The 16756-nt window shown below is 36.6% G+C and overlaps 1 protein-coding gene across 11 annotated transcripts in view; it reads left to right on the top strand.

Annotated features, from left to right (window-relative positions):
• Nucleotides 1-16756, top strand: part of THOC2 (THO complex subunit 2) — a 111008-nt gene that overhangs the window by 68105 nt on the left and 26147 nt on the right. For all 11 annotated transcript variants that reach the window (XR_002824591.1, XR_002824590.1, XM_004379589.1 and 8 more), the window contains 10 exons: nt 169-210; nt 874-1004; nt 1110-1211; nt 4243-4327; nt 5182-5275; nt 5893-5973; nt 7543-7639; nt 11184-11301; nt 12047-12226; nt 12994-13158. Coding sequence is in view for 9 of the 11 variants with exons in the window: in XM_004379589.1 (XP_004379646.1) it covers nt 169-210; nt 874-1004; nt 1110-1211; nt 4243-4327; nt 5182-5275; nt 5893-5973; nt 7543-7639; nt 11184-11301; nt 12047-12226; nt 12994-13158 (1095 nt within the window). In the remaining 2 variants the exon portion in view is untranslated. The remainder of the gene's footprint in view (nt 1-168; nt 211-873; nt 1005-1109; nt 1212-4242; nt 4328-5181; nt 5276-5892; nt 5974-7542; nt 7640-11183; nt 11302-12046; nt 12227-12993; nt 13159-16756) is intronic.

Genomic DNA, 16756 nt, shown 5'->3' with positions numbered 1-16756 from the left:
TTTAAATTGGTAACACTGGCTATATTTAAAATCTACGTGTGTGTAAAAAGTAAGGAAACAGTTCACAACCGTGTGCAAGTTAAATTTTTTTTCAAAGGAGAACCTACATTTTGATAGCATCATCTTAACCTTTTTGCATTTTATTTATAGTATTTTTTTAAATTTTAGTTTCAGTCTGATGGAAGCAAACAAGAAGATAAAGAGAAAACGGTAAGAGACTAGAAAAATCCAGTATGTGTCTAATGTTTGTCTTAGTATAGCAGACTGAAAATTTTATGTGAGGAAGCTGTAATCACATGTGTGAATAATTGTTTTATACTTTACATGCTGAATATAGCTTCTGGTAGATTGTATAAAGTTTAAGATTAACAGCTTCCTTTTTTTGAGGATTAACATGTTGAGAAAGGAAGAGGTGTAAAAGTCCCTCATTCTCTTGCTACCCATTTCTTTCCCTCACCTCACCTGCTATCCCCCCAAAAATCCATTGCCATTGAGTTGGTTCTGACTCATAACAACCCTATAGGACAGAATAGAACTGCCCTGTAGGGTTTCCAAGGCTGTGAATCTTTACAGAAGCAGACTGCCACATCTTTCTCCCACAGAGCCGCTGGTGGGTTCAAACCACTGACTTTTTAGTTAGCAGCTGAGCACTTTAACCACTGTGCCATCAGGGCTCCTTAGATTTGCTCTCCTATAGAAACACAAGCATTATGAAAAGGACAGTGACAGTAGGGGAATTAGATATGGTGTGTTATGAGATCAAGGAATGGCAGTTTATCCAATGTGGTCATAAATTTATATTGTGTGTGGGGGAGATTAATGTGCATAGGCAATTACTTCTTATTGAAATAATTTTTCTCCCCTTCTTCTTAGGAAGTTATCCTTAGCTGTTTGCTTAGCATTACTGATCAGGTACTACTTCCATCTCTTTCTTTGATGGACTGCAATGCTTGTATGTCTGAGGAACTATGGGGAATGTTTAAAACATTTCCATATCAGCATAGGTAAATATTTACTATTTTCATATTTTAAACTACTTTTAGTTCTAGTGTATTAACCTTTAAGTGTTTTAACACTTTTTCTAATTCCTCATCTTATCCTTTTTTAAGATATCGTCTCTATGGCCAGTGGAAGAACGAAACTTATAACAGTCACCCACTTTTAGTAAAAGTTAAAGCTCAAACAATAGACAGAGCCAAATATATCATGAAGTAAGTTTTTCTGCATATTAACCTAAATTATGCCTGGATCTAATTTTACTTTGTTTCAGCTAGCTTAAGTTTGAACCTCAGTTTTGAGGAAGTCCATGAAAGTTTGCTAATGCTATTACTGATTGTATACTGCAGATGAATTGACTATCAGTTTTTGTGGTTTTAGCTCATTTTGACTTCTAAAGTAATAGTTGTCATGTTTGCATAGGTATAAAATCTAATAAGAATACTTTTTGTGCATACATATATGCTACTGTGGCCTTTGCTCAATTTGCATAATTCATTTAATAGTTTGTGCAAAGTACTCAATGTTCTAGGAATTTCTTCTGCTGGAAGTTGTTTTAATAAAGCTATTTTATCTGTTAGGAAGATATAATGGAATTACGCAGAACTGTCTCCACAGGGAGTCAAACTGTTTTTTTTTATTTTTTTATTTTATTGTACTTCAGGTGAAGGCTTACAGAACAAATAGTTTCTCATGAAACAGTAGTACACATGTTGTTTTATGACGTTGGTTAACAACCCCACAACATATTAACCCTCTAAATTCTCAACCTTTTTTTTTTTTTGGTGAAAATACACATAGCCAAAGATACACCGTTTCAAAAATTTCTACATACACAGTTCAGTGACATTGACTACGCTCTTCCAATTGTGCTGTTATTCTCACTTAAGATGAAGGCTTACAGAACAAAATAGTTTCTCATTTAACAGTTACTACAAATGTTGCCCTGTGACAATGGTTAACAATCTCACAACACATCAACAATATCCTTACTCAACCTTGGGTTCCCTATCACCAGCTTCCTTGTCCCCTTCTGCCTTCTGGCCCTTGTCACTGGACTACTGTACCTTGTTAGTCTCATTTGGTTTTACGGGGCTGTCCACTCCCAGGCTGAATGGTGAACCTCGGAGATAACTTCACCACTGAGCTATAAGGGGGTCTGGGGGCCATATTCTCGGGGTTTCTCCAGTCTCCTTTAGGCCAGTAAATCTGGTCTTTTTTTTGTGAGTTAGAATTCTGCTCTACATCCTTCTCCAGCTCTGTCCAGAACCCTCTGTTGTGATCCTGGTCAGAGCAGTCAGTGGTGGTAGCCGGGCACCATCTAGCTGTACTGGACTCAGTCCGGTGGAGGCCTTGGTAGCTGTGGACAATTAGTCCTTTGGACTAATCTTTTCCTTGTATCCTGTTCTCTTCACCGGGAGTCAAACTTTCGAGAAATTTCTTTTTTTTTCCATTTGTGTACTTTGTTTTTTCATGTTATTAAAAACATAAGAGTGATGTTAGTTCTACTTCCCAGTAGACTATTTGAAATTTAATTATGAAAATTGTATACTTTAAGTTAGTATTAGTTTAGATATATTCATACTACCTCTTCACCCATCCACTTAGTCCCTCCAAGGGAAAAAAGTAACCACTGCTTAGTTTCTTGTTTATTCTTCCAGATATTTTTTAATGCATATACAAGCCAATACTAGCATATTAGCCCCCGTTTATACTATTGATAGCATATAACAGGTACTGTTCTGTAATTTACTATTTTTATTTAATTACATAAAAATTTAAAAAATAGTTTTAAATCTGCCTTACCAGCTGGACTGAGCTTGAGAGCAGGAGCTATTCTTACTCATCCTTGTATCCTTAGTGGTGCTTAGCACTTTGCCTGGCATATAGTAGGCACATGAATGAGTGAATAAATAAATGAATTAAAAATATGATTTATCACAGAAGAATAAATGTAGAGTATTTAATGTGCTTAGATTTTTGTTATATTTGTAAGCTGTAACTTTCACCAGTCTTGAACAACATGATTTTGGTATTGCTTGAACTTTTTACATTGAGAATGGAATGTATTAATTTTATAAGTTTTGAATACTGTTTAAAATGTGAGTTTGCTACTGGGCCTTCAATAATCCATTCCATGAATCCTCATTAATTATGGTGTTTCATATGCCAGATACCATACTCAGGTGGTAGGAAGACATAATCAAGAAAGTATTCTTTTCATTTTTGTTTGTTTGTTTTTCCCTCCAGGGTATGGAGGTGTGGAGGGGAGGGTTAGCCTTGGCAAGTAGGAGGGATACCTGAAAATAGTAGGGTTGGGAGTAAGGAGAGGTAGTGGTAAGTTTGAAGGTGGAACAGAGTGTAGACAGAGTTTAAAAACTGGTGGTGTCTCTTCTCTGTGAAAAAAGAATCTGGGCCATTGAGGATGGGAAAGGAAAGCAGTTGGTGATGGTATAATTTTGATTAATGTGTCAGTTTTGTCGTAAGAAGCTTCTTAAGATAATTATATCAAATTTGTCACTTCCAGAATGGAATATAGTACCTTGAAGTATAAATTGAATTTGGAATTTGCTCCATTACATTTTCATTTTAGAAAGCTTCTTTCCTATCACTTGTAATCTTTTCAAGTTTCTGAATTTATTATGTAATAATTTCATCAGAAAAGTTTAAGATTCTGTGTAATAATTGTTCTGAACTATAACCATTTAATTGACATGTATTTCCAGAATGTTGGTAAAAGAACACTGAGCAGAGGAAAGAAAAGAATTGATTTCTAAAAAGTTGTTTATTTTGAATATGAGAACTTTCTATATTGAGGAGCGCAGCATTAGCTATTATTCTGTTAGGGTCACTGAGGCAGATGGCATGAGGTATTTCATTGCACTAATGCCACATTTGATATCTTCATCCCTAAACTGTTAAATGAGCACTTCTTATGATTTGCTATAATAAGAACTTGTATATTAAGAGTTTTAATGCTTATTAGAGGATTACTGTAAAATGAGAATGTATATTTTATAAATATTAAGCATTTTATGTAAAATCTCAGTAACCCTCTGGGAGAATGCCTAACCAAAATAGCCCAAGTCCTTCGGTAAAGAGTATGATGAATGGGGTTGTTTATATGTATCTGTTTTGGATATATGCAAAATAATTGTCCCCCCCCCCCAATAATGTAACAAAGGTATCAAGATTATGAGGAAAGTTACTTAAGATAACCCCTGCCACCTTTTTCTCCCCTTGTAGGCGTCTAACCAAGGAAAATGTGAAACCTTCTGGAAGACAAATTGGGAAGTTGAGCCACAGCAATCCAACCATTTTGTTTGATTATGTATGTTTCGAGATTAGTATCATTTTAAGGGATGTTTTCTTTTTGTATCAAATTAGCAAGCAGAAAGGGAATGATGTTTTAAAAATGTTTGGTAGTTTTGGGGGGGGGACACCTTTAGCAAATGAAACATTGTACGGTTATGCTAAAAACAAAACTTGCTACACGGTATATTTAATATATTGATATAATTTTCTAGTACTGTTTAACCCACCATCACCTACCTACTGCCGTCAAGTTGATTCTGACTCATAGTGACCCTATAGGACAGAGTAGAGCTGCTCCATAGGGTTTCCAAGGCTGTAAATCTTTACGGAAGCAATCTGCCACATCTTTCTTCCGTAGAGCGGCTGGTGGGTTCAAACTGCTGACCTTTTGATTAGCAGCCCAGTGCTTTAACCACTGCACCACCAGGGCTCCTACTATGTAACATTGCTACTATTATAAACAGTCTGATGTTAATCTTGTTTACTATATTTTGACAGCAAGATAAATTGTTGATTTCTGTTTTTAGGAACATTTGAATAGCATTTCATTGTGATTCAGATGTAACACTATTACTTTCATTTTAGAAGATTTCTAAAACCTTTGTCATGAGACTAGCCTTTATAATTCCAAAAGCCAAGTTTAGTAGACTTTCCTGAATTATTTCCTAATTGGAAAATGTAGCCTAAGAAAATAATCTCTGAGGCAATGATAAGTATATTAGGTTTATATGAATACAAAATGGAAGGAAACCATTTTCATCATAAACATTGTTTCTTTCTTTTGAAAAAAAAAGTGCAGCTATTACTTAGCTGGCACAGCACAAGTCCTCCTTTGATTAATACCATCTATTCTTTTTTGTTGTCTTCCAGATCTTGTCACAAATACAGAAGTATGATAACTTAATAACACCTGTAGTAGATTCATTGAAATACCTCACGTCATTGAATTATGATGTCTTGGCCTGTATCCTTTCAAAGTAATACATAGATTTCACATTTCATAGATCTAAGAGGTGAACATTTTATTTTTGTAACAGTCTGAGGTGGATTCACATGCCTAATCTGAAGTTTGACCAGTCATCTTTTTGTTTCGAGAATGTATGTGTGTGTCTTTGTGTTGTATATACCAAAACAAAACCAAACACACTGCTGTCGAGTCAATTCCAGCTCATAGCGACCCTATAGGACAGAGTAGAACTGCCCTATAGAGTTTCCAAGGCTGTAAATCTTTACGGAGGCAGACTGCCACATCTTTCTCCCGTGGAGCAGCTGGTGGGTTTGAGCTGCTGACCTTTTGGTTGGCAGCTGAGCACTTTAACCACTGCACCACCAGGGCTCTGTGTTATATATAGAGAGAAACAATGTTAGGTTTACCAAACATCTTGATACAGGTAGAATGTATCTTACTCACTGAAAGAAATGAGGCTAAAGAAAAGTTGGTACTAAAATGAGTGTATTTTTCAATAATTTGTAATAACGCGAAGCAAACATTTTGTTTTTTACAAGGTGTAGCATAATTTTTGTTTTAAGGGTCTTTGCTAGAGACATAGTGACTTAAACTTTTTTCTTAATGAATGCAAGATTGTATCATTGAAGCTTTAGCTAATCCAGAAAAGGAGAGAATGAAACATGATGACACAACCATCTCAAGCTGGCTTCAAAGTAAGTATTTTTCTTTTTCCAAAGGTGAAATTACTGTCTCTGATAACTGCCACACTATATATTTCATTACTTATGCTTAGAGACTTTTAAGAGCCTATTTGTCAGCTGTTGAGAATCTCTTGTCACTGGGTTTGTTTGACAGAGTATCCAGCTCCCTGGGTATATAAGTAGGTTTGTATAGTATTTAGTCATTTTCCCAACTCAAGAGGCTAGTATTGGCTGTGAGAGAATTCAGGTAAGCATGACTGGGGCGATGTTTAGTTATTACTTTAGAGGAGTTGATCTTAAGGGAACTAGTCTCCCTTCTCTTCCTTTCATCCTGAGGTTCTAGTCATCTTAAACAAAAACTTGGTTATTTAACCAAAAACCTAGACTTGTTTCTTTTTACTTCTTGTACCTTTGGTTTCTAGGAGTCAGATCTATGTTTTCTTTCAACCTATTGCGTCTGATAGCTGAGTCTTTCAGTGGCTCCCCATTGCCCTTTAAAGTTTGAAATCTTTAATAAGTCATACAAGTACGTTATTTTGGAATCAGGTCCCTACTCACTGTTTTAGCCTCATCTTTTCCTCGTTCCCCAATATTCTAGGCTCCAGTAATACTTCTTGTACTTACCCTGGCCCTTTGCACACGTCATTCCTTCTACGTGAAATACGCTTCCTTACCCACTCATCTCCCCCCACCCCATTTTCTACTCATTCACTAGATTTCAGCTTAGAGGTCACTTCCTTCAGAAAGCTTTCCTTGTTATGCTTCCCACCCACAAGTTTGAATTAGGTTTCCCATCTGTGTATTCCCCTGGAACTTTATACTCATTATAGTTATTTCATTTTACTTTTCTGTATCACCCACTAGACAATAAACTCCTTGAGGGCAGGACTTGTGTTTTGTCCATTGTCATTTAGGTTCTTAGCAAATAATTGTTGAGTAGGCTGCAGATCATTTGACTTTACTGGGATGCCTTCCTTTTGTTTTGACTGGAGTTTCCTCCCTACTCATGATGTAAGGACTGTTGGTTAAAAATGGTCTTTGGTCTGCCTCTAGATCTGGCAATCTTTACCTGTCTCTTTGCCCCCTAACCAAGGCGCATGTTCCTAGATAAAAAGATATTTTCTTTCTTGACTCAAACATTTGAGGGGGAGTTTTGTTGTTTATTTAACTTCACTGAGTAATCTATAAGATTTTGTTGTATACTAATTAATATCACAGGTTCTGGACTCAGGCTGCATAGGTTTGAATCACTTTTCTACCTCATACTAGCTATGTGACCGTGAGCAACTTACTTGACATATTTGTCCTAATTTGCCTCATGAATAGGTTTCTACAAACCTAAGATGATGGTTGTTAGGATTAAATGAGATAATGTAAAATGCCTGGTACAGTGCTTAACTCAATAAATGTTAGCTATTATTATTATAAAACTCCATTCAGTGGCATCAACAATATAATTATTCATTCCTACCTTCATTTGTTTTAGAAATTGAGTCAGTTGAACACTGTTAGTTGACACTTATTGTTGTGCTTTCTGTTTTATGAACTGTTAGTAATCCTATTCTTTTTTATTTCATATAGGTCTGGCTAGTTTCTGCGGTGCAGTTTTTCGTAAATACCCAATTGATCTTGCTGGTCTTCTTCAGTATGTCGCCAATCAGCTAAAGGCAGGCAAAAGGTATTCAGAGTAAACTATATATAAATAGAATTCAGTAATTAGAATACATCTGATGGTATTGGGAAAGTAAGATTGCTGTTTTCCTGAAAGGCTACTTCTTTCTTTCTTTTTTTTTTAAATTTTAATTTTTTTTTATTATTGTACTTTAAATGAAGGTTTACAGAACAAACTAGCTTCTCATTAAATAATTAGTACACATACTGTTTTGTGACATTGGTTACCAACCCCATGACATGTTAACACTCTCCTTTCTCCACCTTGGGTTCCCTGTTACCAGCTTTCTTATCCCCTCTTGCCTTCTAGTCCTTGCCCCTGGGCTGGTGTGCCCCTTTAGTCTCGTTTTGTTTTATGGGTGAAAGGCTACTTCTTGACTGGTTATAGGCTCAAGTAGAATAGTTGCTCACTTATTTCTATGAAATTCTTTAATTAAAAGAAATTATAATTTGATATAAGCTCTGCTAAAATATACTTAAACACTTTTTTTAATAGAAATAAATTTATTATTTGGCTATATATGTAATTCCCTAAAAACACACTTTAACACATTTTGCCTATCTGCTAGGCTTTTGAGTAAATGGGCAATCCTTTTTAATAGGAATTTTGTATATCCTCTTATGACAAAACATATTGCATTATTGATTATGTTACTGGACAGTGATTGACCTTTAAATTGAGTATTTGGTAGGAAAGTGTTAATTTTGAGGGTGTATATGGTACCTGTAAAACAGTTAATTTTTGAATTTGAACTTTAGAGATATGTATGACTTGCATACCTTTTTTTAAAAAAATAATATATTATTGTGTTTTAGGTGAAAGTTTACACAGCAAATTAGGTTCCCCTTTAACAGTTTTTATACAAAGTGTTCCATGGCATTGGTTGCAGTTTTTACAATGTGTCAGCATTCTCATTATTTCCATTCTGTTTGTTCTGTCTCCATTAATTTAGCTTCCCTTCCCCTCCTTGCTTTCTTATCTTTGCTTTTGGGTAGATGTTGACCTTTTTGTCTCGTACAGTTCATTGTTTAAGAGAGCACATTACTCATGGTTGATACTGTTTATTTTCTAAGCCATCATGGTTGATACTGTTTATTTTCTAAGCCAGTCTATTATTTGGAGGAAAGGTGACCTGCAAAAATAGCTTCAATTCCATGTTCAAAGATTGTTATCTTAGGGTGGTAGTCTCGGGGGTTCCTCTAGTCTATATCGGTCCAGTAGGTCTGGACTTTTTTTTAGGAATTTGAGTTTTGTTCTGCATTTTTCTTCCATTCTATCCAGGCCCCTCCGTTGTGTCCCTGGTCAGAATGGTTAGTAGTGGTAACTGAGCACCATCTAGTTCTTCTGGTCTCAGGTTAGAAGAGGCTGTGGTTCGTGTGGGCTGTTAATCCCGTGGATTAATTTCTTCTTTGAGCCTTTGATTTCCTTCATTCTCTTTTGCCCCATATAAGTAGAGACCACTAATTGTATCTTAGATAGCCGCTCACATGCCTTGCATACCTTTTGGGTAACATCCTCTTTTCTTTATAAATACTGAATTTTATTATTTTATTCTGGGCCAGTATCAGTGCTTAATGTTTGAATTAGTATGTATATTAAAATTCATCAGCAGTAGACTGATTAGAATCAAATAACTGGAAGTTGTTTTTAAAAGCTTTCTGGTAAAAAAACAAAGAACTAAAATCTGTCTGGTGTTCCAAGCAAGCATTACCTACGTGATTCTTGATAGATGCTTATTTTACCTAGGGAAAATTTAAAAAAAATAATATTTAGACTCAGAATTTTATTAGCACATCAGTTATCACTTATGCTATATTCATCTATTGGCCATTCCTATGGATTTTACTCTTTTCTGTTTATAAAATAAAAAACAAACCTGTTGCCATGGAGTCAATTCTGACTCATAGCGACCCTATAGGACAGAGTAGAACTGCCCCCATAGGGTTTCCAAGGAGCAGCTGGTGGATTTAAACTGCCGATCTTGTGGTTAGCAGCCGGGCTGTAATCACTGTGCCACCAGGGCTCTCTGTTTGTAGGCCAGGGGAATACACATTACTTTTGAATCTATAACTCAGTTTATTTTTGTACCATGAATACAATTTTCATGATCATCTAATTAAAAGATAGTTTAAAGAAACATTAAAATAAAAGATTTAATGGGTATTTGTACACTAATCACAGTGGTTAAAGTGCCCTGCTACTGACCACAAGGTCGTTGATTTGAACCCACCAGCCGCTATACGGGAGAAAGATGTGGCAGTCTGCTTCCATAAAGAGTTACAGCCTTGGAAACCCTATGGGGCAGTTCTGCTCTGTCCTGTAGGGTCGCTATGAGTCAGAATCGACTGGACGGCAGTGGGTTTGGTTTGGTGAGGTTTGTACACTAATTTGGATGAGGGTCCTAATTGTTTTTGGAAACTATCTTTAGGAAAGGCAAGGCAAGTTGAGAGAACATATACTTGATAAGAATCTTAGAAAACTGTTCCTTTGTCTATTAACATGTGTCTTGGGTATGTCTAGCTTTAACTTTGGAAAAACATTTGTATTTTGTAGAAAGGAATATTTTCACTTTATCTTCATTATTTAACTTATTAAAGAAAATGTTAGAAGTCATATGGTGTGATTTCCATAGATAATCCTACACTTTGAGAATTAAAATGCACATTACTAAAATGTACTTAGGGCTGGACACTAAACTGTCACCTTAGGCTTGATACCACAACTTGTAACTTCACTGCCCTGTCCTGCCTTCTCCCTCCCTCCTTCCCTCTCTCCCTTCCTCCATCCCTCCATCCCTCCATCTCTCCCTCCCTCCCCCCATCCTCCTTTCCTTTCTTCTAAGTGTGTATGTCCCTTCTATACCTTTATTTCCTTTTTAGTAAGTGGATTGTTCAGAGAGATGCCTCTATACCGTCAAAAATACATTGGCCATCCTGTACTGGAGGAGAGAAAAGTACTATAAAGGACATTATTGGGTCAACTGATAAGATTGAAATCTGAACAGTAGATTAGATACAAGTATTGTGTCAGTGTTAGATTTACTAAAATTGGTAACTGCTGTGGTTATGTAAGAGAATATCCCTGTTCTTAGGAAATGCACACCGAAATATTTAGGGGTAAAGGGCAATAATGTATATAACTTACCCTCAAATGGTTCAGAGAAGTTTGTGTGTGTGTGTGTGTGTGTGCATGCGCAGAGAGAAAATATGAAAATGATAAAGCATATGATGGTAAAAATGTTAATAGGTGTGAAGCTAGACAAAAGGTATATGGGTTTGCTTTGTAGTATTTTTATTTTTGCAACCTAGCTCTAGGTTTGAAATTATTTTCAAATAAAAAGTTAAAATAAGCATAAACAAATGTGCCAAATTTCTGGTCTCATTCTAGGAATGCAGCTTTTCCTTTTTTCCCCTTCGTAAAAACTACTTCAGGCCCTCCCCCATATTTATATATAAATAATTTAGGGATTATCAATATATTAATTAAAATATTTTTCCACTTTTCTATTTTAAAGTTTCAACTACAAACTATTTCTCTCTTTTTAAAATAGTTTTGACCTGCTTATATTGAAAGAAGTGGTACAAAAAATGGCAGGAATAGAAATTACAGAAGAAATGACAATGGAGCAGCTAGAGGCTATGACTGGTGGAGAGCAGCTAAAAGCTGAGGTGAGCATTGCTATTTTTATTTACTGCCTTTTAAAATTCAAAAGGTGTGCATACCCATAATAAAGAATCCAAACAGTACCCAAGTACATAAAGCCATACCCTCCCTTCACAGGCACTTCCTCCTTTTTAAAATTAAGATATACTAGTTATTTTAACCTAATGTTTTTTAAAAAGTTGAAACAAAGTATGAAAGATAGTAATACATCTGTAAGGGAAGTAAATACCATATCGTCTGTGGTCCTTGATATGACTTAAATCTGAAGGTAGTTACTTTGTTGTTAAATCTGTTCCACACTGAGCAAAGAATAATCCTTTATAAAGGACTGCAGTGTGGACAAAGAAAATATGTGGTAGTTTAAACACAGTTGGCGGTTATCTTTATGCTAGTTACTATAATCAGAAATAAAAACCAATCCTGTTGCTGTCAAGTCGATTCCAACTCATAGCGACCCTATAGGACAGAGTAGAACTGCCCCATAGGGTTTCCAAGGAGTGGCTTATAGATTGGAACTGAAAAAATCTTTTGGTTAGAAGCCAGACTCTTAACCACTGCGCCACTAGGGCTCCGTATAATCAGAAATAGTGTCACTAAAATAAATTTGTGAAGAAGAGTGAAGGCTAAGGAATGCAGAATGTAAGAGATTTTTATTTTAAGGATTGTAACTCAAGTTTTTCTGTCTTTTTCAAATCAGATTGCCTGTGTTATGTACTGTACATTGGTAAATTTGTGTCTTCTCTTGTACAGGGTGGCTATTTTGGCCAGATCAGAAACACTAAAAAATCCTCTCAGAGGCTAAAGGATGCACTATTGGACCATGATCTTGCGCTTCCTCTGTGTTTGCTTATGGCTCAACAGAGGAATGGTGTAATCTTTCAGGAAGGTGGAGAGAAACATTTGAAACTTGTGGGAAAGCTCTATGATCAGGCAAGTTAAGGTGGCTTTTGTGTTTATGTAGATTTTTTATTTAAATAAAGGAAAATGTAGACTGATAGGATTTGAAAAATGTCATGTAAGCACATCATATCAGTGTGAAGCAGTGCTAATGTGAAACAGACAGTCTGGAAATAGGGCCTATTTCTGTATGACTTCAGAAATGGATGCAAATTAAGGTATTTAAGAGATGGCTGTAGGAGAGCTATTATAACGTACAAAATTTTCAATTACATAGACATTCTAGCATCAGATTTCTGTAACTTCAAGTTGTTTGCTCTCATATCTTTCCTCATCTCCGGAAATCTGGAATTTCAATTACAACAGAGTAGATGCTATCTGTTTTTTTCCTCCTTTGTAATATAGTTGGTGATAATTGAACACACTTTGTAGGTTAATCATAGGTTATAAGGTTTTCATATTTTAACGGCAAAGGAGTTTACTTCTATTTGTCTATGCATATTGTTTTATGTGCTTTAGGTAAATATATTCTGCTATTAAAAGCAATAACAGTAGCTTGAAACTTAAGAGACCTGGTTGACTATTAAAACCTTGGATAAGTGAACCTATGAGGGCCTCAGTGACTTATGTAATATGATTATGTTTGTAATGGTATCTAAATTCCTTTGAAGTTCTGAAATTTGTATTCTTAATTGTTAACCAAAATATTATTAAAATAACATCGTAATTGTTTTGGAAAATATGGTGGTTTTGTAGAATGATAGCACATCTGTGTTTTTTGTCTTGTTTTTTAAATCTAGTGTCATGATACCCTGGTACAGTTTGGTGGGTTTTTGGCATCTAACCTAAGCACAGAAGATTATATAAAGCGAGTACCTTCAATTGATGTGCTCTGTAATGAATTTCATACACCCCATGATGCAGCATTTTTCCTGTCTAGGCCAATGTATGCACACCATATTTCAGTAAGTACAAATATCCTTATTGCCACCAAGAATGATTCCAAAGTATTTCTTAACTGTTTAGTTTTTAAATGCATTTTAAGTTGATAGAAGTATAGATAGTATTTCTTGGAGAGTTACTCTCATCTTTTATTAATACTTAGCTCTGAGCAATGTCCAATGAAAATATCTCTATGAAATAAGTCTTACTAGTTCTATAATTTTACTGTTAGAACTTCACCAGTTTTCCATATGGATATCTTACCAGCCCTCTAGAACTGTTGTTCTCAAACATTAGTGAAGATGAGAATCACCAGGAAAGCATCTTAAAAATTCAGAATCCCACATTCACAAGTACTAGTTCAGTAACTTGGATAGAGCCTGGGGATTTCTGGTATTTTGTTTTGTCTTCATTTGTCTTATTTAAAAAGCACTCGGTGAATCTGATGCAGATGAATCTGGGTACCTCACTCTGTTGAGTCCAGAGAGTCCTGTTTCCTCAATGACAGTGTTCTTGTTTGATGGTTGACTTGTTATTACGCATACTGCCTTGAAACAAAGACAGAAAGACTTAACCACCCCGATCCCTTCAAAATCCTTGCAGTCTTTGTTGTGTAACTTATAGGAAGGATGTGCTCATATTTCTTGTTTTATTTCTCTCCACCTCAATGAAACAATTCTAAAATAAAACTAAAAACAAACCATAGACTTTCCAGGCAGGGCATCCTAGTAGTGACTGTGTTGAAATTCAAGTAAGGATGTGGGGGAGAGGAGGCAGTCCTCCCTCCCCTTCTCTTACTGCCACCTGGACTTCTCCCTGCAAAGCAGTAACCTTGCATGAGAATTTACTTTTCCTTTCCCCTCAGGGCCATGATCAATCCTCAGTTTGGAAACTGTGGTACTCCCCTACTCTAATTGGAGTCCCAGCATATTCTTCATTTTTCTGTAGGCTTGGATTCTGTCCCTTCTCTTTGTTTGTTGTTGTTTTGAAGTCTGTACTAAACATGGCCTTCACTACAGATTTTGGGAAAGATCTTGATCCTTTCTTTGTTCCCAATAGGACACCAGAGCTGTGTAGCAGAGGCTGCAGAAAAGGTGCTGAAAAATTTGGGGTCTAACTGATTAGTTAATGGACCATCAGCTGTTAGTGTTTGTGTATCAGCTGCTGTAGTCTCTCACCTCCCTCTAACAACTAACTGAATGTTAATTGACTTAATTATCACATTATCTCTATTAGCATTATGCAGCTGTTCCCGTGCTACCCTCTCTAGAGGGGAAAAGGCAATAAGGGAGTGGGGTTAGGTCCCTTCTTCCCCTTTAGAATCTCTCAATCTAGAGAATTGTATGCTCTCTTTAGGTAGTTAATGTCTTGTATTGTTGCCCCATCCCACAGTTGATCAGTCTCAGCTATACATACAACCGGGGACCTGATTTCTTGAAGTACTAAGGTGGGAGAATTGCTTCGTATCAGGAATTTTGACCTGCCCTGTGCTATACTGAGAAGTGAACACACTAATCAGCTATATTGAACCTTAGCAAACAAGAATACCCTGGTTGGCTGAACTTTTGCAGATCAGAAAATGGAGCAGGTCGTTCAAAGGAATATCTTCTGTTATCTCTAGTCTGTGTAAAATATTGTATCTTTGTTGTTTAAGAAGTAAAAAATATAAATAAAAATTAAAGAAATGGAAAGGAGGAAAACAGAGGTGGCTATGCAAGCCAGTTTACGGAGGGATAAGTCCTTTATCCTCAGGCCACTTGCTACCCTCTGTAAAGGGAGTTCCTCGGCAACCTTGGTTGCACTGCATGGGCATCCAAGCTACCCTGGGGGTCCATGCTTTTGCCTATTGGTGAAAGCCTCTCTTGAAGAGACTTTGATGGGATAGTGAATGTGCATAAGTATTGGAGGATTGTTAGGCCTCTTCTGTAAATTGATTACCAGCAGGCCCTCTTGGGAATAATTCTGCCAACCAAACACTGCTCAGATTCTTAGGGCAACAGGAGCTTTTTGAACAGTAATTGGAAGTACACCAATAACTGGCTATCAGTTCTGTTCCATAGATCTAGTACCCCAGGTGACTTCAGATGTAGTGCTGTTATGCCTCTCCATTTGACTGAAGATGTGAGCTTGAAGTGGGAGTTAAACTGACTTTAGACAAGGAAATATTCATCCTAGGTAAATATGAAGTTTAGTCATCTTTCTTATCAAACTTATTTTATAACTAGATTAGGAACTAGAGGGTACCTAGCAATAGAACTCACAGATTCAGAAAAAGAAGGACTAGGGAGACTGGGGCTATCATATAACTCTCTTATACCTGTAATCTAAGTTTCAGATTTGCTTGTTGAGACCCACCTTGTGAAAAGTGACTGAAAGGCTTTCCCCCAGCTCATATTCTGGATCTTGCTCACGTTAGCTAGCTAGGCTATCTTACGCAGGTAGTTTCAGCACTACTTTATCCTATGTTCTGTTAGAACCTTACTTAGTACATGCCATTCTGCTCAACTAGATTCATATTAGATACCTTTAGGAAGACCTGCCCTCAAAAAACAAACAAAAATAGAAACTTGTTCTTAGCCCAGCTGCTGTTCTTTCAAATCTCTAATGCAATTGGGAACTCTCTCATAAATATTATTCTTTGTAGCTTTGTCACTTGTATGGTCTCAGTTGTTATCAGCATGCTCTCTGAAATGATGAGAACAGGAAATAAACCTTCCCACTTCTAGGAAAATTGTAGGATTCTCAAATCCTGCTGAAAACAACAAGTAGTTAACTTGGTACGCCTTTAGCCCAATGAGCCTGGGGGTATAGCAGCACCCAGGGCATTTAGAAGGGAAGGCAGCTGTACTTTTAAGTTGCTGAGACTTGTGCCTATCACAATGCAGAACTGGAAGTGGAACCTTTGTCCTCTGACCTTCTATTTCTGGATTTTTGGTACCACGTTTAGCACAAATAGAATGATTTAAGTGTTTTTCTATCATAAAGAAACTAGTTTTAAGTCTCCTTTTAGGTTCATCTTCAAGGATGATGTTTAACCCAAACAAAATTTTTGGGATGAAAGTTCTTTCGTCCTGAAGAGAATGAAGGACATGAGACAATAGCAACAACTCAGTATTTTACTTTTTATTATTTGGCATAAGCTCTGAGCTAGTTTGTAGTCCCTTCCATTGTACTGGAGTCCCTGGGTGGTGCAAACCATTAACATACTTGGCTGCTAACCAAAAGGTTGGAGGTTTGAGTCCACCCAAAGGCATCTTGGAAGAAAGGTCTGGTGACCTACTTCTGAAAAATCAGCCATTCAAAACCCTATGAGAGCACCGTTCTACTCTGACACACATGGAGTTGCCATGAATCGGAATCTACTCGACAGCAATTAGTTTGGTTTGGTGGAGTCCACTCCATGGCAACTCTTTTTGCCCCTTCCCCTCATTATACTAGCAGGTTATTTTCCTCATACAGTTAAGAATATGGCCATCTTCTGATTCTCCCCCCAAATTAAATAAGCCAGTCGGGCCAAAGAAACTGCAGCTTCAGTTTCCACATGCTTTAAACTCCAATGTACTTAACCATAGTTGTTCACAGAAAATCTCATTTGGCTTAGCACTAGGGTGACCAAATGGT

This window comes from Trichechus manatus, unplaced genomic scaffold (assembly GCF_000243295.1).
Source record: "Trichechus manatus latirostris isolate Lorelei unplaced genomic scaffold, TriManLat1.0 scaffold00066, whole genome shotgun sequence".
NCBI classification, from domain to species: Eukaryota; Metazoa; Chordata; class Mammalia; order Sirenia; family Trichechidae; genus Trichechus; species Trichechus manatus.
The sequence above is the reverse complement of the archived record's forward strand: the minus strand, read 5'-3'. Positions and strand labels throughout refer to the sequence as shown.